Source organism: Gossypium hirsutum, chromosome D06 (genome assembly GCF_007990345.1).
Source record: "Gossypium hirsutum isolate 1008001.06 chromosome D06, Gossypium_hirsutum_v2.1, whole genome shotgun sequence".
NCBI classification, from domain to species: Eukaryota; Viridiplantae; Streptophyta; class Magnoliopsida; order Malvales; family Malvaceae; genus Gossypium; species Gossypium hirsutum.
The window spans coordinates 18,283,618-18,302,772 of record NC_053442.1 but is presented as its reverse complement, the minus strand read 5'-3'; the positions used below and the strand labels follow the sequence as shown (position 1 = coordinate 18,302,772).

Genomic DNA, 19,155 nt, shown 5'->3' with positions numbered 1-19,155 from the left:
TCCACCGGCAATCCCAAATGCATGCTGACATCTTCTAGAGTGATAGTGCACTCTCCACATGGAAGATGAAATGTGTGCGTCTCGGGTCTCCACCTCTCGATCAACGCACTAATCAGTTTCGGGTCCAACTTGAATCCCCGGCCTACCGTCGCCACGTGCCAAAAACCCGCTTCCCGCAGGTAGTTCTCTACTAACGATGATGGAAGAGCATGCATATTCCGGATATGGCATTCCAATACCCGATCTTTAGACTTTTATAACAAACAATAAATTAATACTTATCTAAAAATACATAAATAAAAAAATCTTAAATAATAATTACAAATTAAATTTAATACTTACCATTTTCATTTGCTCCACCGATATGTGATTGCTATCAAGACGAGTCAATGATCCGGCCATTGATGAAAATATAAAAAATTTAAAATTATTTTTAAAAAATATAAAAAATTATAATTATTTTAAAAAAATGGATTGAGAGAATTTTGGAAGGAAATTAAAATTAAATATGAGTTTGAGAGAATTTTGGAAGGAAATTGAGAGAATTTTGGAAGGAAATTAAAAAAATGCATGCTGACATCTTCTAGAGTGATAGTGCACTCTCCACATGGAAGATGAAATGTGTGCGTCTCGGGTCTCCACCTCTCGATCAACGCACTAATCAGTTTCGGGTCCAACTTGAATCCCCGGCCTACCGTCGCCACGTGCCAAAAACCCGCTTCCCGCAGGTAGTTCTCTACTAACGATGATGGAAGAGCATGCATATTCCGGATATGGCATTCCAATACCCGATCTTTAGACTTTTATAACAAACAATAAATTAATACTTATCTAAAAATACATAAATAAAAAAATCTTAAATAATAATTACAAATTAAATTTAATACTTACCATTTTCATTTGCTCCACCGATATGTGATTGCTATCAAGACGAGTCAATGATCCGGCCATTGATGAAAATATAAAAAATTTAAAATTATTTTTAAAAAATATAAAAAATTATAATTATTTTAAAAAAATGGATTGAGAGAATTTTGGAAGGAAATTAAAATTAAATATGAGTTTGAGAGAATTTTGGAAGGAAATTGAGAGAATTTTAGAAGGAAATTGAGAGGATTAGAGAGGAAAAATTAGATAGGATTTGTTTGTGAAAAAAATAAAGGGGTGGGGGGTATTTATATATATATATATTTTTTGATCGTTAGGGGTACTGTTCACGCGCGGAGAAGGTCGCGTCCACATCAGCGCGATCTGCTGAGGTGGAAGGAAATCGCGTCCTCAACCCCCTGCCATTTACCCTGACATCGCGCTGACGTGGGCGCGATTTCCCGGAAAATGGTTCATTCCGGTAAATAATCAAAAAATCGGCCCATTTCGGTAAATTTTGAAAAAAAGGGGCTTTTTTCTGATAAATTGCCCTCGATTTTATCCCTTTGTTGCTATTGTGCGGCGTCGTTTGGTTATTGTTATTGTTATTATCCGTTTACATATGTTGATCCAATGGGTCAAAAGGAAAACACAAATGTACTTAAAAGCTTAATTGAAAATAATAGTAATAATCTATAACTATATATTAAAACGTAAGCAGCTGGGTTTTTTTTCTTGAGAAAGTAACGGAGAAAAAAGGTATAATTATCCCTCAGTCCCTGTACTTTTTTAACTTTTGGATTACGTCCCTCTACTTGCTTTTAGTTTTAGGAATTGCATCCATCTACTTGTTTTATTTAAAAATTAAAGTTAAATTGATAACATTATTAAATTATGTCTATAAATTTAAATATGAGTTATCAATTAAATTTAAATTTTTAAATTAAATCTTTAAACATTAAAATGTTGCATATTCAATCGATTTTAATTTTTCAATTAATTGCAGAGGAGCTAAAAGTATTAATTTTTATTTTGAATGAAGTATTTAGATAATTTTTGTCCATGCATCTATTTTCAAATAGATTGAAATCCATATTTTAGGATTATTATCCACTTAAACAAAATTACAAATCTAATATAAATTTAAATAAGCTCTTTTTTCAAATTTAAATAATAATTTATTTAAAATAATTAATTTTGATAAATTATCATAATTTTAGTTTAAACAATTGATAGAATATATTATTAATAGGCATATTTTTAATCTATACATAACTCTAAAAAAAATTTAAAATAGTTCTACTGTATATTTGCTTAGAGTTTGATTTATATCCAAATTTAGTCCATTCAAGAATGATCTTACTTTAAAATGATTCACACATTAATATATAGTCAATTTTAAATGGTTGTCGTCATAATATATTAATAATATTATTACATAATAAATTACTTAAAATAATTTGTTCAATATTTAATTATAAAAGGTGATGCTCTTTCCTCTCTCTTTTTAATGCCGGTTGAAGAAAAAATTGGTTATGATTCCGGCGTCGTCCATTTTTAATTTATTAAATTACAATAATAAGCTTCGGTTCTTTTGGAAAGACCCTAATGTATTTAAAATATTGTACCCATACAAAAATGGTGTATGTTTAAGTTTCTAATGTATTTAAAATATTGTACCCATTTAAGGTTCAACATATCAAAATATTATACTTAATTGCGTTGGTTACAAGGCAATATTATTTAAAGCACGTAAGTAATTTTTAAAACAGTTGATAAAATGGCTTGTATTAGAGAAAATTTTGTGTGAAATTTAAAATATTTGTATAGATGTTGTGTTATTAAATAGCGTTTTTTTTTTAAAGTAAAGAGTATTAATTGTATTTATTTGTTTATTTATGAGATATTTTTAATATTTAATTTTATTTTAGTTTTATTTTTATTTTATAATTCATGTTTGAAGTTCGGGTTTTTTATTAAAATATTATAAAAGAAATTAAAAATAACCAAAATATTATATATTTTTTATTTACCAAAATATACCAAAAAATAACAAAAAACAGAAAAAAAAGCTGCAGTCGATTTGACAGGCCACTGATAGATGGCACCAAAGGTGTCATTCCCATGGGCGGCACTGCCCTTATAATGGGGACCATTCGGCTGGTGGGTGGGGGGAAGAGAAGGAGAGGGAAAGAAGAAGAAAGAAAGAAAGAAAAAGAAGGAAAGAAAAGGAAAGGAGAAGAGAAAAAAAGAAGAAGAAGAAGAGGGGAGGAAGGAAAAAGAAAGAAAGAAAAGGTAATTTTTTATTTTTAATTTTAATTTTTTGTAATATTTGTGTGTAAAAAAATTATGTTATGTATATTATACGTGTTTTATTATGTTATTTAGCATATAAATTTTATGAAATTTATTTAGCATGACAAAATTTATGAAAAAATTCATGTTATGTACATTGTATTAGACTTGTCCATGGGTCGGGCAGCCCGGCCCGGCCCGAAGGCTCGCCTGAAATATGGAAGGGTTTGGGTAAAAATATAGGCCCGAAATATGGGCTTGGCAAAAATTTAGGCCTGTTTAGAAAACGGGCCGGGCCTCGGGCACAGTTTTTTTGGCCCGTGCCTGGCCCGGCCCGGCCCAAAAATATATTAAATATATATATTTTTTATTTTTAAAATATAATAGTTTTTATTTTAATACTTTACTTTCATTTCCTCATCAGAACAGAAAATGTACCAAAATCCCTAACCCTTGTGTTGTGCCTCACCCAAAATCCCATTTCCAAAATCGACAGTCTTCTAGTACCGATCCACCTCCACCGTCAAGACCTCCACCGATCCACCTCCGGCCGGTTTGTTTATTCCCGAATAGCCAAGTAGAAGCAAGCATACAAGAACGAGGAGTTTGGTACAGGTACGGGTTTGCTCATCTTCTTCGGTTTCCTCGTTTTCATTCTCTTTAAGATACTTCATTTCTTCTGAATCAATGGTTACGATTATGTTATCTTCCTTGTTAATGGCATTTTGGGAAGGAAATTATATTAATGTTGTTGTTGTTGATGAATCCTTGTGATTGTATGATCAAATATGGCTAATCGAAACTTTCGAACCGCCAAAATTTTATGTTTCCTCGTTCTTTGTTTTGCTTATAGGAGTTCCTAACACGTTGAATGTGATCACCAATTTCCCATTTCTGATTGTGGGTGTTCTTGGGTTTGTTCTTTGCCTTGGAGGAGGAAGCTTTTTCAATATAAGGTGTTTTTTGCCCCCTTTTTTTTAAAAAAACTTAGATGTCTTTAAGTTGTAATTTGTAAAGGATAAATTTGTGACCATTTGCTGATTAACTGATGTTTATGGACGGTGGATTGGTGGCAGATTGCCAGGAGAGCTGTGGGGCTGGCTGCTTTTCTATGGAGGAACTGCAAGTGTGGCTTTTGGTTCTGCTTATTATCATCTCAGGCCTGATGACAATCGAGTACTGCTGGACACCTTGCCGGTTAGCCTTGCAACTTTACTTCTTTATATTTTTTTATTTGTTCCTCTAGCTTTCGGTTCTTGATGGTTGTTTCCGTTATTCAAATGTTGTTCTTAACACAGCTATTTGCCGTAGTTGAAACCATGAACTTCAATATTTTATTTTTGTCTACCCTTCGAATTTGCGCTTCATTGCTGAATACCAAATAGTTGAAATCTCACTTGCTTTGTTTCTAATTTGTGTTTTTATTGTGTTTTTACATAGAAAGAATCAGAAATTGCAGATGAGTTTCCATTCTATTTCATCCACAATCATAGCCCCTTTGGAATTTTACTACCTTATTTCTGTCAAATGCTCCATAACATCAAGTTAATTCACATATGTGCAGATGATGATTGCTTATTCCTCACTTTTCTCTACTTTTATACTCGAGAGACTCGGAGAAAGAATTGGATTAAGTTGCCTTTTTTCACTAGTAGTTCTTGCTGTTCTAAGCACAAGTTATGCAAGGTTTGATTCTTTCTTGAGATGATCTTTTCATCTGTTCACTGAATTGGTCAAAGCTTGTCATTCAGATTTCGATTTGTTTTGGCTAAATAAGACTTCATTATTGTTTGCATAACATTTAATGATCTTCGGTTGTGCATGATATTCCAGTTAATTCCGTGCATTGCTATTCCAATCATTTTAAAATAATTTTTTTTTATTTTTTTTATTTTTAAAATAATTTTTTAATGTTTATTAAAAAAATGGGCCGGGCTCAGGCTTATGATATTTTTCCTGAGCCGGGCCTGGGCAAAATTTTAGGCCCATATTTCGGGCCGGGCTGGGCCCGGGCCTAGGAGGCGGGCCAAAAAATTTTCTGGGCCTGGCCCAGCCCGGCCCATGGACAGGTCTACATTGTATGTTCATTAGGAAATTTTTTTTATGAAATTTATTTAGAATGTTGTAATTAGTTTTTTTTTAAATAGCATTAAAAATAAAATGATAAAAAAATATGTGTAAGAAAACATAAAATACGAAAAGAAAAAACGGAAATTGTATATTCACAGAAAGTAATAAAATCCGAAAAAATGGTATATTTAATAAATTTCAAACATAATGCACTGAAATAAAGTAAAAATATAAAATTAGAAATTATAAAATTTTTTAAAGTAATAAAATGCAGAGAAAAAAATACGAAGAAATGACCGAGGTAAGAGTGTTTTAGAAAATTTTTTAAAAATTTAGAAATAATTAATACAAATATTTGAAACAAAATGTACTGAAATAATATAAAATAATAAAATACGAAAATAAAATTATTTTATTGAAAGTAATAAAATTCGGGAAAATAATACGAGTAAATGGCGGGAATAAGGATTTTTTTTACACTAAATTAATTTAAAAAACACACTGAATTAATAAATCCGCTTCAGCTTTTTTTCTATTTTTTTTGTTTTTTAGTATATTTTGTAAATAAAAAATATATATAATATTTTAGTTATTTTTAATTTTTTAATAATATTTTAGTAAAAACCCTTAAAGTTTAAAATTGCCCATCTCAACCATATTATTTTCAAAGTTTTATTATTATTATTATTATTATATAGAGATGTATTAGGCAGTGAAAGGGGGCGGCATACAATACACACCAATGATTGTTCTTGTTCAGCTTTAATTACTTTAATTATTTTCCTTTCTTAATTATTTTCCTTTCTTGTTCTTTAGTTAGATTTAATCTAGCTTAAGGTCAATTATTTATTCGATGTTGGAGATCCCATTTGTATTCTCTGTTTCGATATTCGTTAATTCTTCAATTCAAGGTATAAATTAGTCACCTCACAATGTCGTTTTAGCATCAAATTACGAAGGGTATTCCTTAGTTCAGTGTTAGACGACATGCACTCGATGAATCGATACAATCCATAATTGTCAATCCACTGAAAAACAAATTGACGTGATTAATTGAATAAATTGTTTGATCTGTCACGGGAATTAACAATCAAGTTTAAACAATCCACTCACTTGAGGCAATTAATTTGAGTTGAGTCCTTCTAGTTCACAAGACCGTCGTAGAATTAAACTGTAGAAGTTTCCTTCAATGTTATTTGATTGGTAAGGGTTATCAGTCGAGTTGTTCCCGCAATTAATTTACATATAGAAGAGTTGATGGTTTGAAACTGTTCCTCGATCACTATAATTAATTTATCGGTAAGAGGAGAAAATTCATTGTTCGGGATTATTCAAGGTCGGAGTCAAAATCATGCTTGAGGCTATAGTTTTCATGTAGTTAATTTATTTATATTTAATTTCAATTTGTATGTTTCAATTACATTTTTATTTTTATTTAATTTTCTTTATTTTTTGTTTTTCATATTTAATCCCCATTGTTTTTCGTACAGGTTTCACGAGTTGTGGACACGAAAATTGGCTACGGCATGTTCTAGTTATAATGAAATACAAATTTGGATAGATTAATCTTTGTGGGATTGGACATAATATTTATACCACAAATTTAATTTTGATTTTAGGTGTAAAAATTTTATTTTTGGTTGATTTGACATCCATCAAATTTTGGCAGCTTGGTCATGACTAACACTATCTAATTTTGTTTATTTTTCTTTATGACCAGATTAGATCCAAAAGACCCACTCATATTCGACCCATAAATATTCATGCCAGATAAAAAGAGGCGGTTAAACGAAACAAACGACCAAAAGAGTCAGATTCCCTTCATTCTAAAGAAGATGACGAGATTGAGAAAGAAAACAAAGTGATTATAGAAAACGATGAGGAACCACTTTTTAAAATAGGAAATATGGCTCAGAATCGAACTATCAGACAACTTGCCGAGGCACTAGATGAACTACAACTGCTATGCATCATCGCCTACCCCACTGTAAAGGCACCATTTGAGCTAAAATCAGGCCTAATACATTTATTTTCTACCTTTCATGACCTACAAAACGAGAACGCCACAAACATCGTAAAGAGTTTCATATGGTTTGCTTGAGCAAGAAACTATAGAGAGTCCCGGAGGGCCACAAGAAAAAGAAGTATAATAAAGGGTATGACAAGATACACTTCTATGTTGTTATTCATGAAGCTATGAACGAGCTTATTGCGAAATCAGAGGCCTTGAACATAAATCCAGAAATTGCCCAGGGGGTGACTATGCTGTTGTTGCATACCGTCGCGTATCCCGCTATCACTCTACCACTATATCCAGCCTCTTGAACATAAATCCCAAGTCGGATATTTCAAATAACAACCCAATATCCTCAAATCTCAACAAAAATGTTTGAATTTCTAACTTCCCTATTTCACTTTTCAGCAGTCAAAAGAGACCCAAACCAAAACTAAAACTTTCCCTCACCTTGAACAAAATGTAATAGTTGTGATTTGCAAAAGGGTCCAAGCTTCAAAAAGAAAAATCATGAAACTCAAAAATGTCCTTTGGTTTCTTCTTCTTCTTCTTCCCTGTGCTTGTTACTGATTTTATTCTTTTTATTGATTCAACCAATATACAGGAGTCTTGATGATGATAGCTCAATGATTGCATCGGCAATCGGAGTTTGAGTTGGTGCTTTGAACAATGTTCTTTCTAGCATAAACAACATGGTGGGACCAAAAGCGACTCACATTTTAGGCTTAATCGCATGGGAGTATGGTTACTTGATAGGGGAAGTACTGTCTCTTCTAGTTTCTCATGTTGAAGAAAACAAGGTCAATAGATACACAAATCTAAACAAGGTAAGCTGAATGCTTTGAATGGGTATTAAATGTAACTAGTTTACAACTTATTCCCATCTTCATTTGCCTTTCACTAATTGGGTCTAGATGAACATGACCTCGAAACTATTCTACCTTCACCCTCAGATCCCTTGGCTTCTGGTTTTTTATTTATCTCTCCAGACATCTGTATAGTTTGCTAGAAATTCTCAAGTCCTTTTAACTTAATTCCCGAACTTAACAGCATCACTCAACGATCAATTACAAGTGCCTCTAGAACCCAAAAATGTATTGGGCTCCCTAAGGTTATCTCGATCAAATGGCAACCACCTGAACAAGGTTGGTTTAAACTCAACACCGACGGTTCCTCAAGAAGCAACCCGGGACTAGCCGGAGTGGGAGTGGTAGTCCATAATTCGGATGGACTGTGGATAGTCTAAAACTGGCTATTGATCTTAATATCTAGAATATTGGGTTGAAGTGGATGCCACTATTCTGGAATGAAACACTCATCTTCTAATTTGATTCTTGAACTTTTGGAGACTGATTACAGGACCTCAATGGGTACATTCCAGAATAGTTTGCGGATGTAAAAACAGTAGTTTCTTTGTTTCTTAATTGAACTTGCCAGACTTTATGGCTACGCTTGTTAAAGCCGACATGATTGACTATCCTACAATTAATACCTATGAAATGCTCTTTTATAACTACTGCTTTCGTATGTAAAAACAAAAGTTTGTTAATTATAATTTCTGGGTTTTCTCAAATTTTGATTTTTGAGATTCTCTTGTGAAAACTATTTAATTTTTATAATAATAATTATTTTCATATTTGAACATATATTTTGTTAATAGCGTGGGCCATGGTTTTCAATCCTAGAAATTGCTTTTTCTTTTTTAATTTGTAAATTTCATTTTACCAATCAAATGTGGATAAACTCTGAAACAAAATAACCCGAAAACCTAAAAGAATCTACCCTTTACGTGAATGCTAAAAAATTAATTACTAAAGGTTAAGCTTTTTTTATATTATTTTATGAATTTAAAATTAATTTACTAATATATCCTAAATCTTTAGATTATTAAATTGTCAAATGATAATTACTTCTTATACCTGCACCCCGCATATATTTTTATCCCTTCCACAAATGGAATATAATTATTTAACTTAATACACTTTTCTTAATTATTAAAATTATAAAATATTATATAGCTATAATAAAACTTTTTTTTTGTTAAATCTTTATTGAAGTAAAACAAACCCAAACAAAGGAAAAAGCCCAACAAAGTTAAAGACAACCAACCCAAAGACCAACACTAGAGCCCAACCAGAACAGAAAAATCTAGAAATAAAATAAAATAATAAAATAAAAGAAATGCGTAGATAATCCTAGTCTGCCATTAATGATTTGTCTCCAACTTTCCTCTTTTCAATATTTTCTTTTGATTTTGTCAGATTTAGAAGCCTGAGAGTTTTGTGACCAAATCAGAGAAAAGGGACCTCTCATCTCCCCGTTCACCATTTCACCCTCTTCTTTCATCAATATGCTTCTCTTGGTCGTTCCATCTCCAATCGTCGTTGAGCATATCTAGGAACACCTCCCATCAAGTAAATCGTTTCTTTCTTCTTTAGACTCATCATGGCTATGTTATGGGCTAACTGGTTAGCCGACCTAGAAACAAAATGAAAAACTAATGACCGAAAACTTTTATTTTCCTTTTGAATGTTTCTGATGTGTGCGCTAATTTGTGATTTATCCACTGATCCTGTGTTGCATTTGGTAATGATGGATCTGGAGTCCCCTTCTACTATTACATCTGTTAAACCCAACTCGATCCCTGTGAGCACAGCTTCGAAACAGGGGAGGGCTTCTGCATCAAAGGCCGTGCCGACCGCCGTGTGCAAACCGGAGTTAAAGGCCAGAACTTCTCCGTTCGCATTTCGTGCCACAATCCCCGAAGCTGACTTAAGACCCAGGCAGTCAAACGGGGCATCAAAATTGAATTTAATAGACTGACCATCAGGAGGTTTCCAGTTCTCCTTCTCCCCCACGAAGGTATTCTTTCTCTCTATCAAACAATCAAGTTCACGAATGTAGTTTTTGGTGAAATTAGCTACCCCTATTCCTGACTGAGTTTTCCCTTCATAGAGGTTCCTATTTCTGTCTAACCAAATCGACCATAATCCACAACCAAACAAGCGTCGTTGGGACTCCATGCAACTTCAAAATATCCAGGTAAGCCATTCAAAACAATCTGTCTGTTGCCTTAGAATTATCCATTCAAAGTTTAAGATTTGCCATATTTCTACTGATATAGGACATTCGCCAAAGACATGCCATATGGTCTCAATTCCCACCTTACATTTGGGGCATTTGTTGCTTTGGGTCAATGGTTTGGCATATAAGTTGACCATCGTGGGGATGAAATTCCAAGACACTCTCCAAATCAATATCTTAATTTTATTGGGGAGTTGTAGATCCCATAGTTGTTTGCAGAATTGTTTTGTTGTAATCTGTAAATCATTAAATCTAGGAGTAGAGTTCTATGTCTGTAATAGTTTATAGGCACTTCTTACCGAAAACATACCCGAGGGCTCACCGCGCCCATATTACCATGTCAGCATTGCTCATCCCTCGCAAGTGGAACCTGCAAGATTCTGTCTGCATCATTCATCTCGAAGCTATTGTGAATAAGCTCCTCTTTCCATACTCTATTAGCACTATCAATTAAGCATGCAACAGTAGATAAGTTTGCATTATTAATTTGATTATGTAAGCTATAATTTTTTGCCTCAGGCAGTCACGCATCTTCGTTGATTAATATGCTTTCCCCCGTACCAACCCTCCAACCCAGACCGTTGTTAAAGAGACCTTTTGCCGCCCAAAAACTTTTCCTAGTGGACGTTGGTGTGCACCCCAACTCTGCCTGTAAGAAATTAGTAGATGGGTAGTATTTTACTTTTAGAACCTGTGCTAATAACGAGTCAAGCTGATCAATAAGACGTCATCCTTGCTTAGCAAGTAAGGCCACATTAAATATCGCCAAGTTCCTAAAACCCATACCACCTTCCTATTTTAGTTTGCACATTTTATCCCAGCTACACCAATGAATTCCTTTGCGCCCATGCCCTTTCTGCCACCAATACCTAGCTATTATAGCTTCCAATTCTCCACATAAAGTTTTTGGTAAAAGAAAGCACATCATGGAATATGTAAGAATCGCTTGCAGAACCGATTTAATGAGACTTCCTTACCTCCTTATGACAAGAACCTCAAACTCCATCCATCAATTTTTAGCCGAATTCGATCTTTTAAACTTTGAAAGGATGCCTTCTTTTTCTTACCTACCAAATTAGGGAGACCAAGATACTTCTCAACATCATTCGAGCTCCTCACCCCCAACAATCCCGTAACTGTCTGTCTGTTAGCTTCCATAGTATTAGTACTAAAAAATATTGTGGATTTTTCAAAGTTCTCACACTGACCAGGACACAACTCATACGTATTCAGAATTTTCTTTATCTTCTGAGCTCCCAAGGTCGTTGCCTCACCAAATAAAATGAAGTCATCTGCGATGAGAAATCTGTGGGCTTCTTCTGATTGCTTTTGCCCCTTTAATCTCCCCCCTTCTCAATGCCGAATTCATAAGGGACGAAAGTCCTTCACTGCAAATCAGAAAAAGAAAAGGGTTAAGCAGATCCCCTTGACGAAGCCTTCTGATTGGTTTAAAACATTCTCCTTTGCCCCCATTTAAGATGACCGAATAGGAGACCGACGTAAGACATTTCATAATGAAATCCACCCAAGATTACACAAAACCCATTCGCTCCATCATAAGCTTTAAGAAATCCCATTCCACCCTGTTGTATGCCTTGCTTATATCAAGCTTGAGTGCCATGTGTCCTTTTATTCCAATTCTTTTATTCTTCAATGTTTGCATGATTTCATAGGCCACGAGCACATTATCAATAATTAAACGTCCTGGTACAAAGGCACTCTGTGCACTATCAATACATGCTTCCAGAACATGCTGAAATATATTGGCCACCACCTTAGCTATCACTTTATAAAGAACATTGCATATACTAAATTTCAAATAGGATCTACTTTTTCAATGAGTATGGATAATTAACCCGTCTTTTACAAATATATGAAAGTTTTTTTTGTTATTATTATTTTAAAATTACCACAAAATTTAATATATTTAAAGTATTCCATTAATTTTTATAAACTATAATTACAGTTAATTATAAAAATTAAAATAGAACATCGATGGAATTGATATTGCATGAAAAAAATGAGAAAAAATCACACCTTACAAATATCTAAATTAACTTTATTATAATAATTTATTATTTTTTACTAAATTAATTAAAAAAACAAATACAGTAATTGAATTTAAATTTTATTTTAATTAAAAAAAACTAAAATATGCTGAAATTTTATTTCCCTATTATCATTTATAAATAAAATTTAAAAATACACGCATTAAACTAGTGTATGGCATGAAAATGAAACTAGTTTTCAAGCTATAAGATATTCGATTAACCAAAATAAATTTATAAAATTATTTTGTAACTTTTTATAATTAAATAACGTGTAAATTTTAACATATAAAACTTGTACTGGCCGCCAAGGCGATTTTTTAGTTAAAATTTTCTATTATTCTCTCGTGAATTTAATATTTGATTAAATTTTAATTTTTATATTTTTTAAAATTTAAAATTATAGTGCTCATCAAATAATAATTTTTATATGCATTAAATTCTGTTATTTTCAAAATTTTGATTTGACAGGTCTTTTCAACTTTTTAATTTCATATATTATTCACTAAAAAATTAGTTAATGAACTAATGACTATTAGTTACATTAAGATTGAAATTTCAAAATTGGTAAAGTATGAGACTTAAAATGATCCAATTGAAAAATATTAATTAAATTTACAACCATACTTATAGTAAATGATTAATAATTAAATTTAACTAAATAAATTGATTAATAATTAAATTTAACTAAATAAATTTGATTATTATTATTTGGTTGAAAGCTAAAATTTCAAAATATAAAAAAATATAAAACCAAAATTAATCAAATCAAAATATTAAAAAAAAAAACAGAATTTAACTGCTTAATGGTAAAGGTAAAAGGGACAACTTCCTGACGAAGCATTTCACGTGGCATGATTCTTCCTGCAACCCAGCTCATCATCTGCTGTCATATACCTGTAACATCAGTACGTGGCATAATCACAACGGTCACTTAAACCCAAATTTTTACAACTAAGTCCACTAAATCATAGTCTCCCCCTCCAACTCCGAGTAAGTTTCGAATTTCCCAATTTATGTCGAATTAAATGTTTCTCCAATAAATAAACAACACATTTATATTCACCTACTCTTCGCCCCTAAAACCTTCCAACTTCAGGAAATTCGACGATCAAATCAAACAGGTGACCTTTGATTATCTGCTTTTCTTCTGCTCTGTCTTATGATGTTTGTTTAGATTTGTCTTGTTTTTATTTAACCTGTAAAGGCGCTGTTTGGCTGGCTTTTCTTTTTTCAATTACAGTTCCCTGATCGTTGCGATCAGTGTCTTTTGAGTTTTGTTTATTTAGGATTATTGTCGATTACGTTTGTTAATCAGTGATTAGGGGGATTCTTTGCATTATGCTCCAAGATATTGTAAACTTGATTATTTAGGCCTTAGTAATTGCCTGTATTTGATGCCTTTAAGTTGTTCTACTTTAGGGCTTTACAAGGAGATTTTAAGTAGCTAAAATTTCAAACTTTATGCATCCACACCTTCACATTATATGTTGTTTTAACTGGTGCGAAGTTATTTACATGTCCTTCTCTTCCCTTTTACTCGGTTGTGAGTGTTGGATACAGTATGTGTCTGACACGGGTATAATCAGATTTTTCCAAGCTTTTCATGTATGCGGAGGATCTTTGGGGGTCATGTCTCTGCATTCACTTGTCCAACGGGAGTGTAGGGCAAATGAAGTGTAACAGCAATGTAGGTTCTCTTAGGCATATGGTTGTGCATTCATATGTTAACGTCTCTTATGTGATGATTTTTTTGTTATTTCTTCTCTGTTGTTTACAGTCATGGCTGGAGTTGCACCTGATGGATCACAATATGATGCTCGTCAATACGACAGTAAAATGAATGAATTGTGAGTTTTTACTGCACTAGCCTCTTTATGCAATTATTCTTTGTCATTTGTGCTTAGTAGTTTCGGTTTTTTGGCTTCTATTTGCCCCCGATTATATAGGATTGCTGATGATGGAAATGACTTCTTTACTACTTACGATGAGGTCTACGAGAGCTTTGATAAAATGGGTTTGCAAGAAAACCTCTTAAGAGGCATCTATGCTTATGGTAATCTTCATTCTTTTCTGATCATTAGGCCTTTCTACTGTCATGATCCAAATTGACCTTATAATCCTCAATATAGGGTTTGAGAAGCCGTCAGCAATTCAACAAAAGGGAATCGTGCCCTTTTGTAAAGGTTTAGATGTAATCCAACAAGCACAATCAGGTACCGGTAAAACGGCGACTTTCTGTTCTGGGATCTTACAACAGCTGGATTATGGTTTAGTACAATGTCAAGCTTTGGTTCTTGCTCCCACTAGGGAGCTTGCGCAACAGATTGAGAAAGTTATGCGTGCACTTGGTGATTATTTGGGTGTAAAGGTTCATGCATGTGTTGGTGGAACTAGTGTCCGGGAGGATCAACGAATCCTTGCAGCTGGCGTCCATGTTGTTGTTGGTACCCCGGGTCGTGTTTTTGACATGCTTCGTAGGCAGTCTCTTCGTGCAGATTATATTAAGATGTTTGTCCTCGATGAAGCTGATGAAATGCTCTCTCGTGGTTTTAAAGATCAGGTCCGCATCTTGACTTTATATGGTTTTATGGTTTAGCATCATAATAAGTGCCACATTTGTTCACTTCTAATAAATTGCTACTTTAAGTACCTAGTGCTCGATTTGAACTTGGCTATGGAAATAAAAAAGATTGTTACAGTCTTTGATTAAAATGTAGAAGAGGATGAAATCGAATAGCCAATGACCTAAGGTACTAGAAGGCACATCTTGAGATGGTCGACATTAGGAAATTTTGAACAGGAGTATAGTAAACTGATCCACTTTTCGCTATGACTATGAAGTTGTAGTAGAATGTGTGATTATGCTGTATGCTACATTTTATGCCTTTCATGAAATTTGCCGGCTCTTATGTTTCGATTCTTTGTTTCTGGTTCCATTGTTATGCTTTGGAGATTCAGTTTCCTTTATGCTGGAGTGTTGCACATAATTTCATATGTTTTGCTCCAAATACAGTGACCTAAGCTGATGTGTTAAATTCTGTATTAATATTACATTTGTGATTGATTAACCGTAACATCTCCATTTTCAGATCTACGACATATTCCAGCAACTCCCTCCGAAAATACAGGTTGGTGTTTTTTCTGCAACCATGCCACCCGAGGCTCTTGAAATTACCAGGAAGTTTATGAACAAACCAGTCAGGATTCTTGTGAAGCGTGATGAGCTCACCCTCGAAGGTATTAAGCAGTTTTATGTCAACGTTGACAAGGAGGAGTGGAAGCTCGACACGCTTTGTGATCTCTATGAAACTTTAGCTATAACTCAGAGCGTGATCTTTGTTAACACCAGACGCAAAGTTGATTGGCTTACCGATCAAATGCGGAGCCGTGATCACACGGTATCCGCCACCCATGGAGAAATGGACCAGAACACTCGTGATATCATCATGCGCGAGTTTCGATCGGGATCTTCTCGTGTGCTGATCACCACTGATCTATTGGCTCGAGGGATTGATGTCCAGCAGGTCTCGTTGGTTATTAACTATGATTTGCCAACACAACCGGAGAACTATCTTCATCGTATTGGTCGAGGTGGTCGGTTTGGGAGGAAAGGTGTAGCGATCAACTTCACAACACGAGATGATGAACGGATGCTTGCCGATATCCAAAGGTTCTACAATGTAGTGATAGAGGAACTGCCTGCAAATGTTGCGGATTTGATCTGATTGAGTCAGCATTTTCATACACAAGAGCAAAGGTTGCTTTAGTAAAAAAAAGAAAGAAAGATTGTCTGTTTGTTTTGTGAGTGAAAAGGTTAAAGTGGATTTGGCATTCTTGACTTCATTGTATTCATTGTTCTCTTTATTTACATTACTTAGATATTTTAATTTTTTTTAAAGAATGGTATTTAATTCATATTTTGATATATAGACACAAAGTTTGGTTGCTTACTTTTTCTGTCCCGCGCCTTATCTCAATTGAGTAAATGGTTTACTATGTGTGTATGACTCGTATACTTTGATACATAAAAAGTTTGAGTTAAAATAACTAAAAAGCCGAAAATTGGTATATTGAGTATACAACTTTTATACGACATAAATTCATTTATAATAGTGGAATTTATAGCTCAATAAAGGGTAAATAGTATTTTTCTCATTAGCATTACATGCTAGATTAAAAAGTAACATGGCCACGAATCATTTGTTTAGGACAAATGATTTAATTACTAATTGTTAGTAATTGATTTATTCATGAAGGGAGATATAATGTTTACAATGAGATAAAATAAGATTACATTGGATGAACGAAAGGAGAATACAATTATGGTACTTTACTGGAATGATTCCATAATTAAATAATGTTATAATTAATATATGAAGAGCCAAAACTTAATTACAAATTATTTGAACCTTAATTATATGTTCAATTGATCCCTTTTCTAGCTTGATATAACCCAAAATGAATTGCATATAAAATCAATACTCTAGAATGAATGAAAACAATGATTAAGAGAAATAGATCGCATGTAACACTATCCGTAGTGAATATGTTTTCTCATTAAGTATAAAAAATGACTTAAAATTTAATTTCTTCAAATTATTATTTAATTTATTGCAATTAAATAAGTGAAGTTCGAAACAAGAATTAAACTAACCAATCATTGTAGTTTTATTTAAAGGAGAAATTAAATGCATTTCCTCATAGATTCTAATACGATAAAGTTACTATGACTTTACCGAAATTAGAATTGAGTTGAAAAAATAATTTAATTGGGTAAATTAATTAATTAAACTTTTAGGAAATAAAAGAATAATTATTGTGTTGGGTCAATTATAAGTATTGGTTAAAAGACTAAAGAACACATAATATTGTATCAGTGCACAAGACGGGTCCAACGGGCCCATCCCATGTGAAAGGGGCAGCAAACCCTAGTATTCCTTAGGGTATGCCACTGCCATTGATATTTCAAATATAGCGGAATATTTTATTTTAAAAAAAATATTATTATTTAATTATCCATCATTAAGTAAAACTCATGTACTATTTTCCTATAAAATGAAACCATGGGATGACCAAATTACACATGTTGAGCGTCATTACTCTATTAGAAAATAGTAGTAATTTATTTATAAGAATAAATCCTATTTTCTGAAAAATTCAAAGTTTTCAGTTTCCCGTAGAGAGAGATAAACGTTCTCAATAAAAATTAATTGAAGTTTTCATTATGTGCATTTAGTTTATTTTGTTTGAGCCCACACTCAAAATAATTCAGGGTTAGAGAATAGCGAAGAAGATTGTTTGGTAGAAAGCTGGAAAATAACTTAGATCACCTCGAACAAAGCACAAGCGATAATTTAGTTTAGGGTTTATTACTATAAATATCACATGGCTCCTTTTTAAGAAAAATATTTTTGTTGTGCCTAAAAATACTATTTTCTAAACCGATTTTTCTTATAGGAAGTTCAGTCTTTGGGCGGATGTTGTTGTTGTAGTTGTCGACAACGCCATGGCACCAACAAACAGTTTAAAAAAGGACTAGAAATCAATTAGACTGAATGGATCGAGAATTGATTGGGGTATCATTCTGGAGAGAGACTTCAAACTAATTGACCCATAAACTAATACAGATCGATTAACTCGTGCTAAAAAATTGATTGAAATAATGGTTGAACCAATTTTTATTTTTTAAACATATATATATTTTTATGAAGTTTTTAATGATTTATTTAATCGAATTGTATAAACCAATCAAACTATTAATCTTGTAACACCTAAAAAATTACCAATTTACTGTACATCGCTATAGCAAGGAATTTAGTAGAATTTTGATATAATGAATTAAATTAATTTTAAATCTTTAAAAGAGAATTTTAGTTCACTGAATTGTTACTGGTTGAATTGGGTAAAAATATGAAGTGAAAGGTAATTAAACATTTAGAACCTATATTAAAGTAATTATGATGATGATGTTGAATTTTTAAGCATTAAATTAGAAGAAATTGTCACATGTTCAAATGAATGATTTTATAATATAAAACTAATGATGAATATCATCTCTTTTCTTCCATTTAGCAACCGAGGGAGAAGAGCATTCTCCCTTTTTCTTCATTTTAAACCCTATACACATTTCTCACCTCACTTCTCATCAGTTTTCACCAATTACTGCTAATATCTTCTTAACAAAGCTTTTATTGGGCATCTCCACCATCCAAGTAATTAGGGTTTAAAGCCTAGTGATAGGAGTGAGAAAAGAGGTAATTAAATTATGGGTTTTGAAGATCTCATCTCATACATGCATAAATCCTTGTTTATTTAAAGATTTGGGTTGTAAAGCCATATTAATCGCTATTTAATATTTATGCTTTTTTATGAAATTTCTTTTAATATTCATGAAAAGTGTTGAAGAAGAACCAAAGAAAGCATGGGGAAGGAAAAAAATAGTGAATTTTGTAATAACCCATTTTTTAGTGGTGTCGGCATCACAATTTCGATGTGAAAGTTAATTTTTTAATATTTATGAGATTATTTGAGTGCCTTACTAAATTTAGGTCTAGTAATTTTTATTGTTTGTTTTGTTAATTAAAGAAAAAAAAGATAAATCGTAAAAACTATAAAATTCAGTTGCTATGTATTTAAAAAGGGTTAATTGTTTATAAAAGTATAATTGGAAGTAGACCTGTCCATGACGGCTCGCCCGAAATATGGGAGGGTTTGGGTAAAAATATAGGCCCAAAATATGGGCTTGGGCAAAAATTTAGGCCCGTTTAAAAAATG

At 32.7% G+C, this 19,155-nt stretch overlaps 2 protein-coding genes and 1 long non-coding RNA gene across 5 annotated transcripts; 2 read left to right on the top strand and 1 right to left on the bottom strand.

Annotated features, from left to right (window-relative positions):
- Positions 1-7,071: 7,071 nt before the first annotated feature.
- LOC121218496 (uncharacterized) lies at positions 7,072-8,739 on the top strand. The gene is made up of 3 exons (XR_005914766.1): positions 7,072-7,388; positions 7,851-8,073; positions 8,297-8,739. It is a non-coding gene; the product is annotated as an uncharacterized lncRNA (long non-coding RNA).
- Positions 8,740-9,591: 852 nt separating this feature from the next.
- Positions 9,592-10,269, bottom strand: LOC121218385 (uncharacterized). The gene has a single exon (XM_041095561.1). It carries the CDS (start codon positions 10,267-10,269, stop codon positions 9,592-9,594), a length of 678 nt encoding a protein of 225 aa, XP_040951495.1.
- A 3,076-nt stretch (positions 10,270-13,345) lies between these two features.
- LOC107915039 (eukaryotic initiation factor 4A-8) lies at positions 13,346-16,331 on the top strand. Of its 3 annotated transcripts, none has more exons than XM_016844139.2 (6): positions 13,346-13,502; positions 13,968-14,068; positions 14,159-14,228; positions 14,328-14,434; positions 14,511-14,941; positions 15,471-16,331. In XM_016844139.2, the coding sequence occupies exons 3-6, from the start codon at positions 14,161-14,163 to the stop codon at positions 16,104-16,106; spliced, it is 1,242 nt and encodes a 413-aa protein (XP_016699628.1). In that variant the 5' UTR covers positions 13,346-13,502; positions 13,968-14,068; positions 14,159-14,160; the 3' UTR covers positions 16,107-16,331. The 3 variants fall into 3 exon arrangements, with proteins under 3 accessions (XP_016699628.1, XP_016699625.1, XP_016699627.1); XM_016844138.2 differs by having other exon boundaries at positions 13,360-13,502; positions 13,942-14,068; XM_016844136.2 differs by lacking the exon at positions 13,968-14,068.
- The last annotated feature ends 2,824 nt before the right edge of the window (positions 16,332-19,155 follow it).

Excerpts from the sequence above, each read along its gene's own strand:
- LOC121218385 (XM_041095561.1), bottom strand. The coding sequence starts at position 10,269 with ATGGAGTCCCAACGACGCTTGTTTGGTTGTGGATTATGGTCGATTTGG.
- LOC107915039 (XM_016844136.2), top strand. The coding sequence starts at position 14,161 with ATGGCTGGAGTTGCACCTGATGGATCACAATATGATGCTCGTCAATAC. Across the intron at positions 14,229-14,327 it reads GACAGTAAAATGAATGAATT|GATTGCTGATGATGGAAATG; the intron begins GTGAGTTTTTAC and ends CCGATTATATAG. Across the intron at positions 14,435-14,510 it reads AAGAGGCATCTATGCTTATG|GGTTTGAGAAGCCGTCAGCA; the intron begins GTAATCTTCATT and ends TCCTCAATATAG.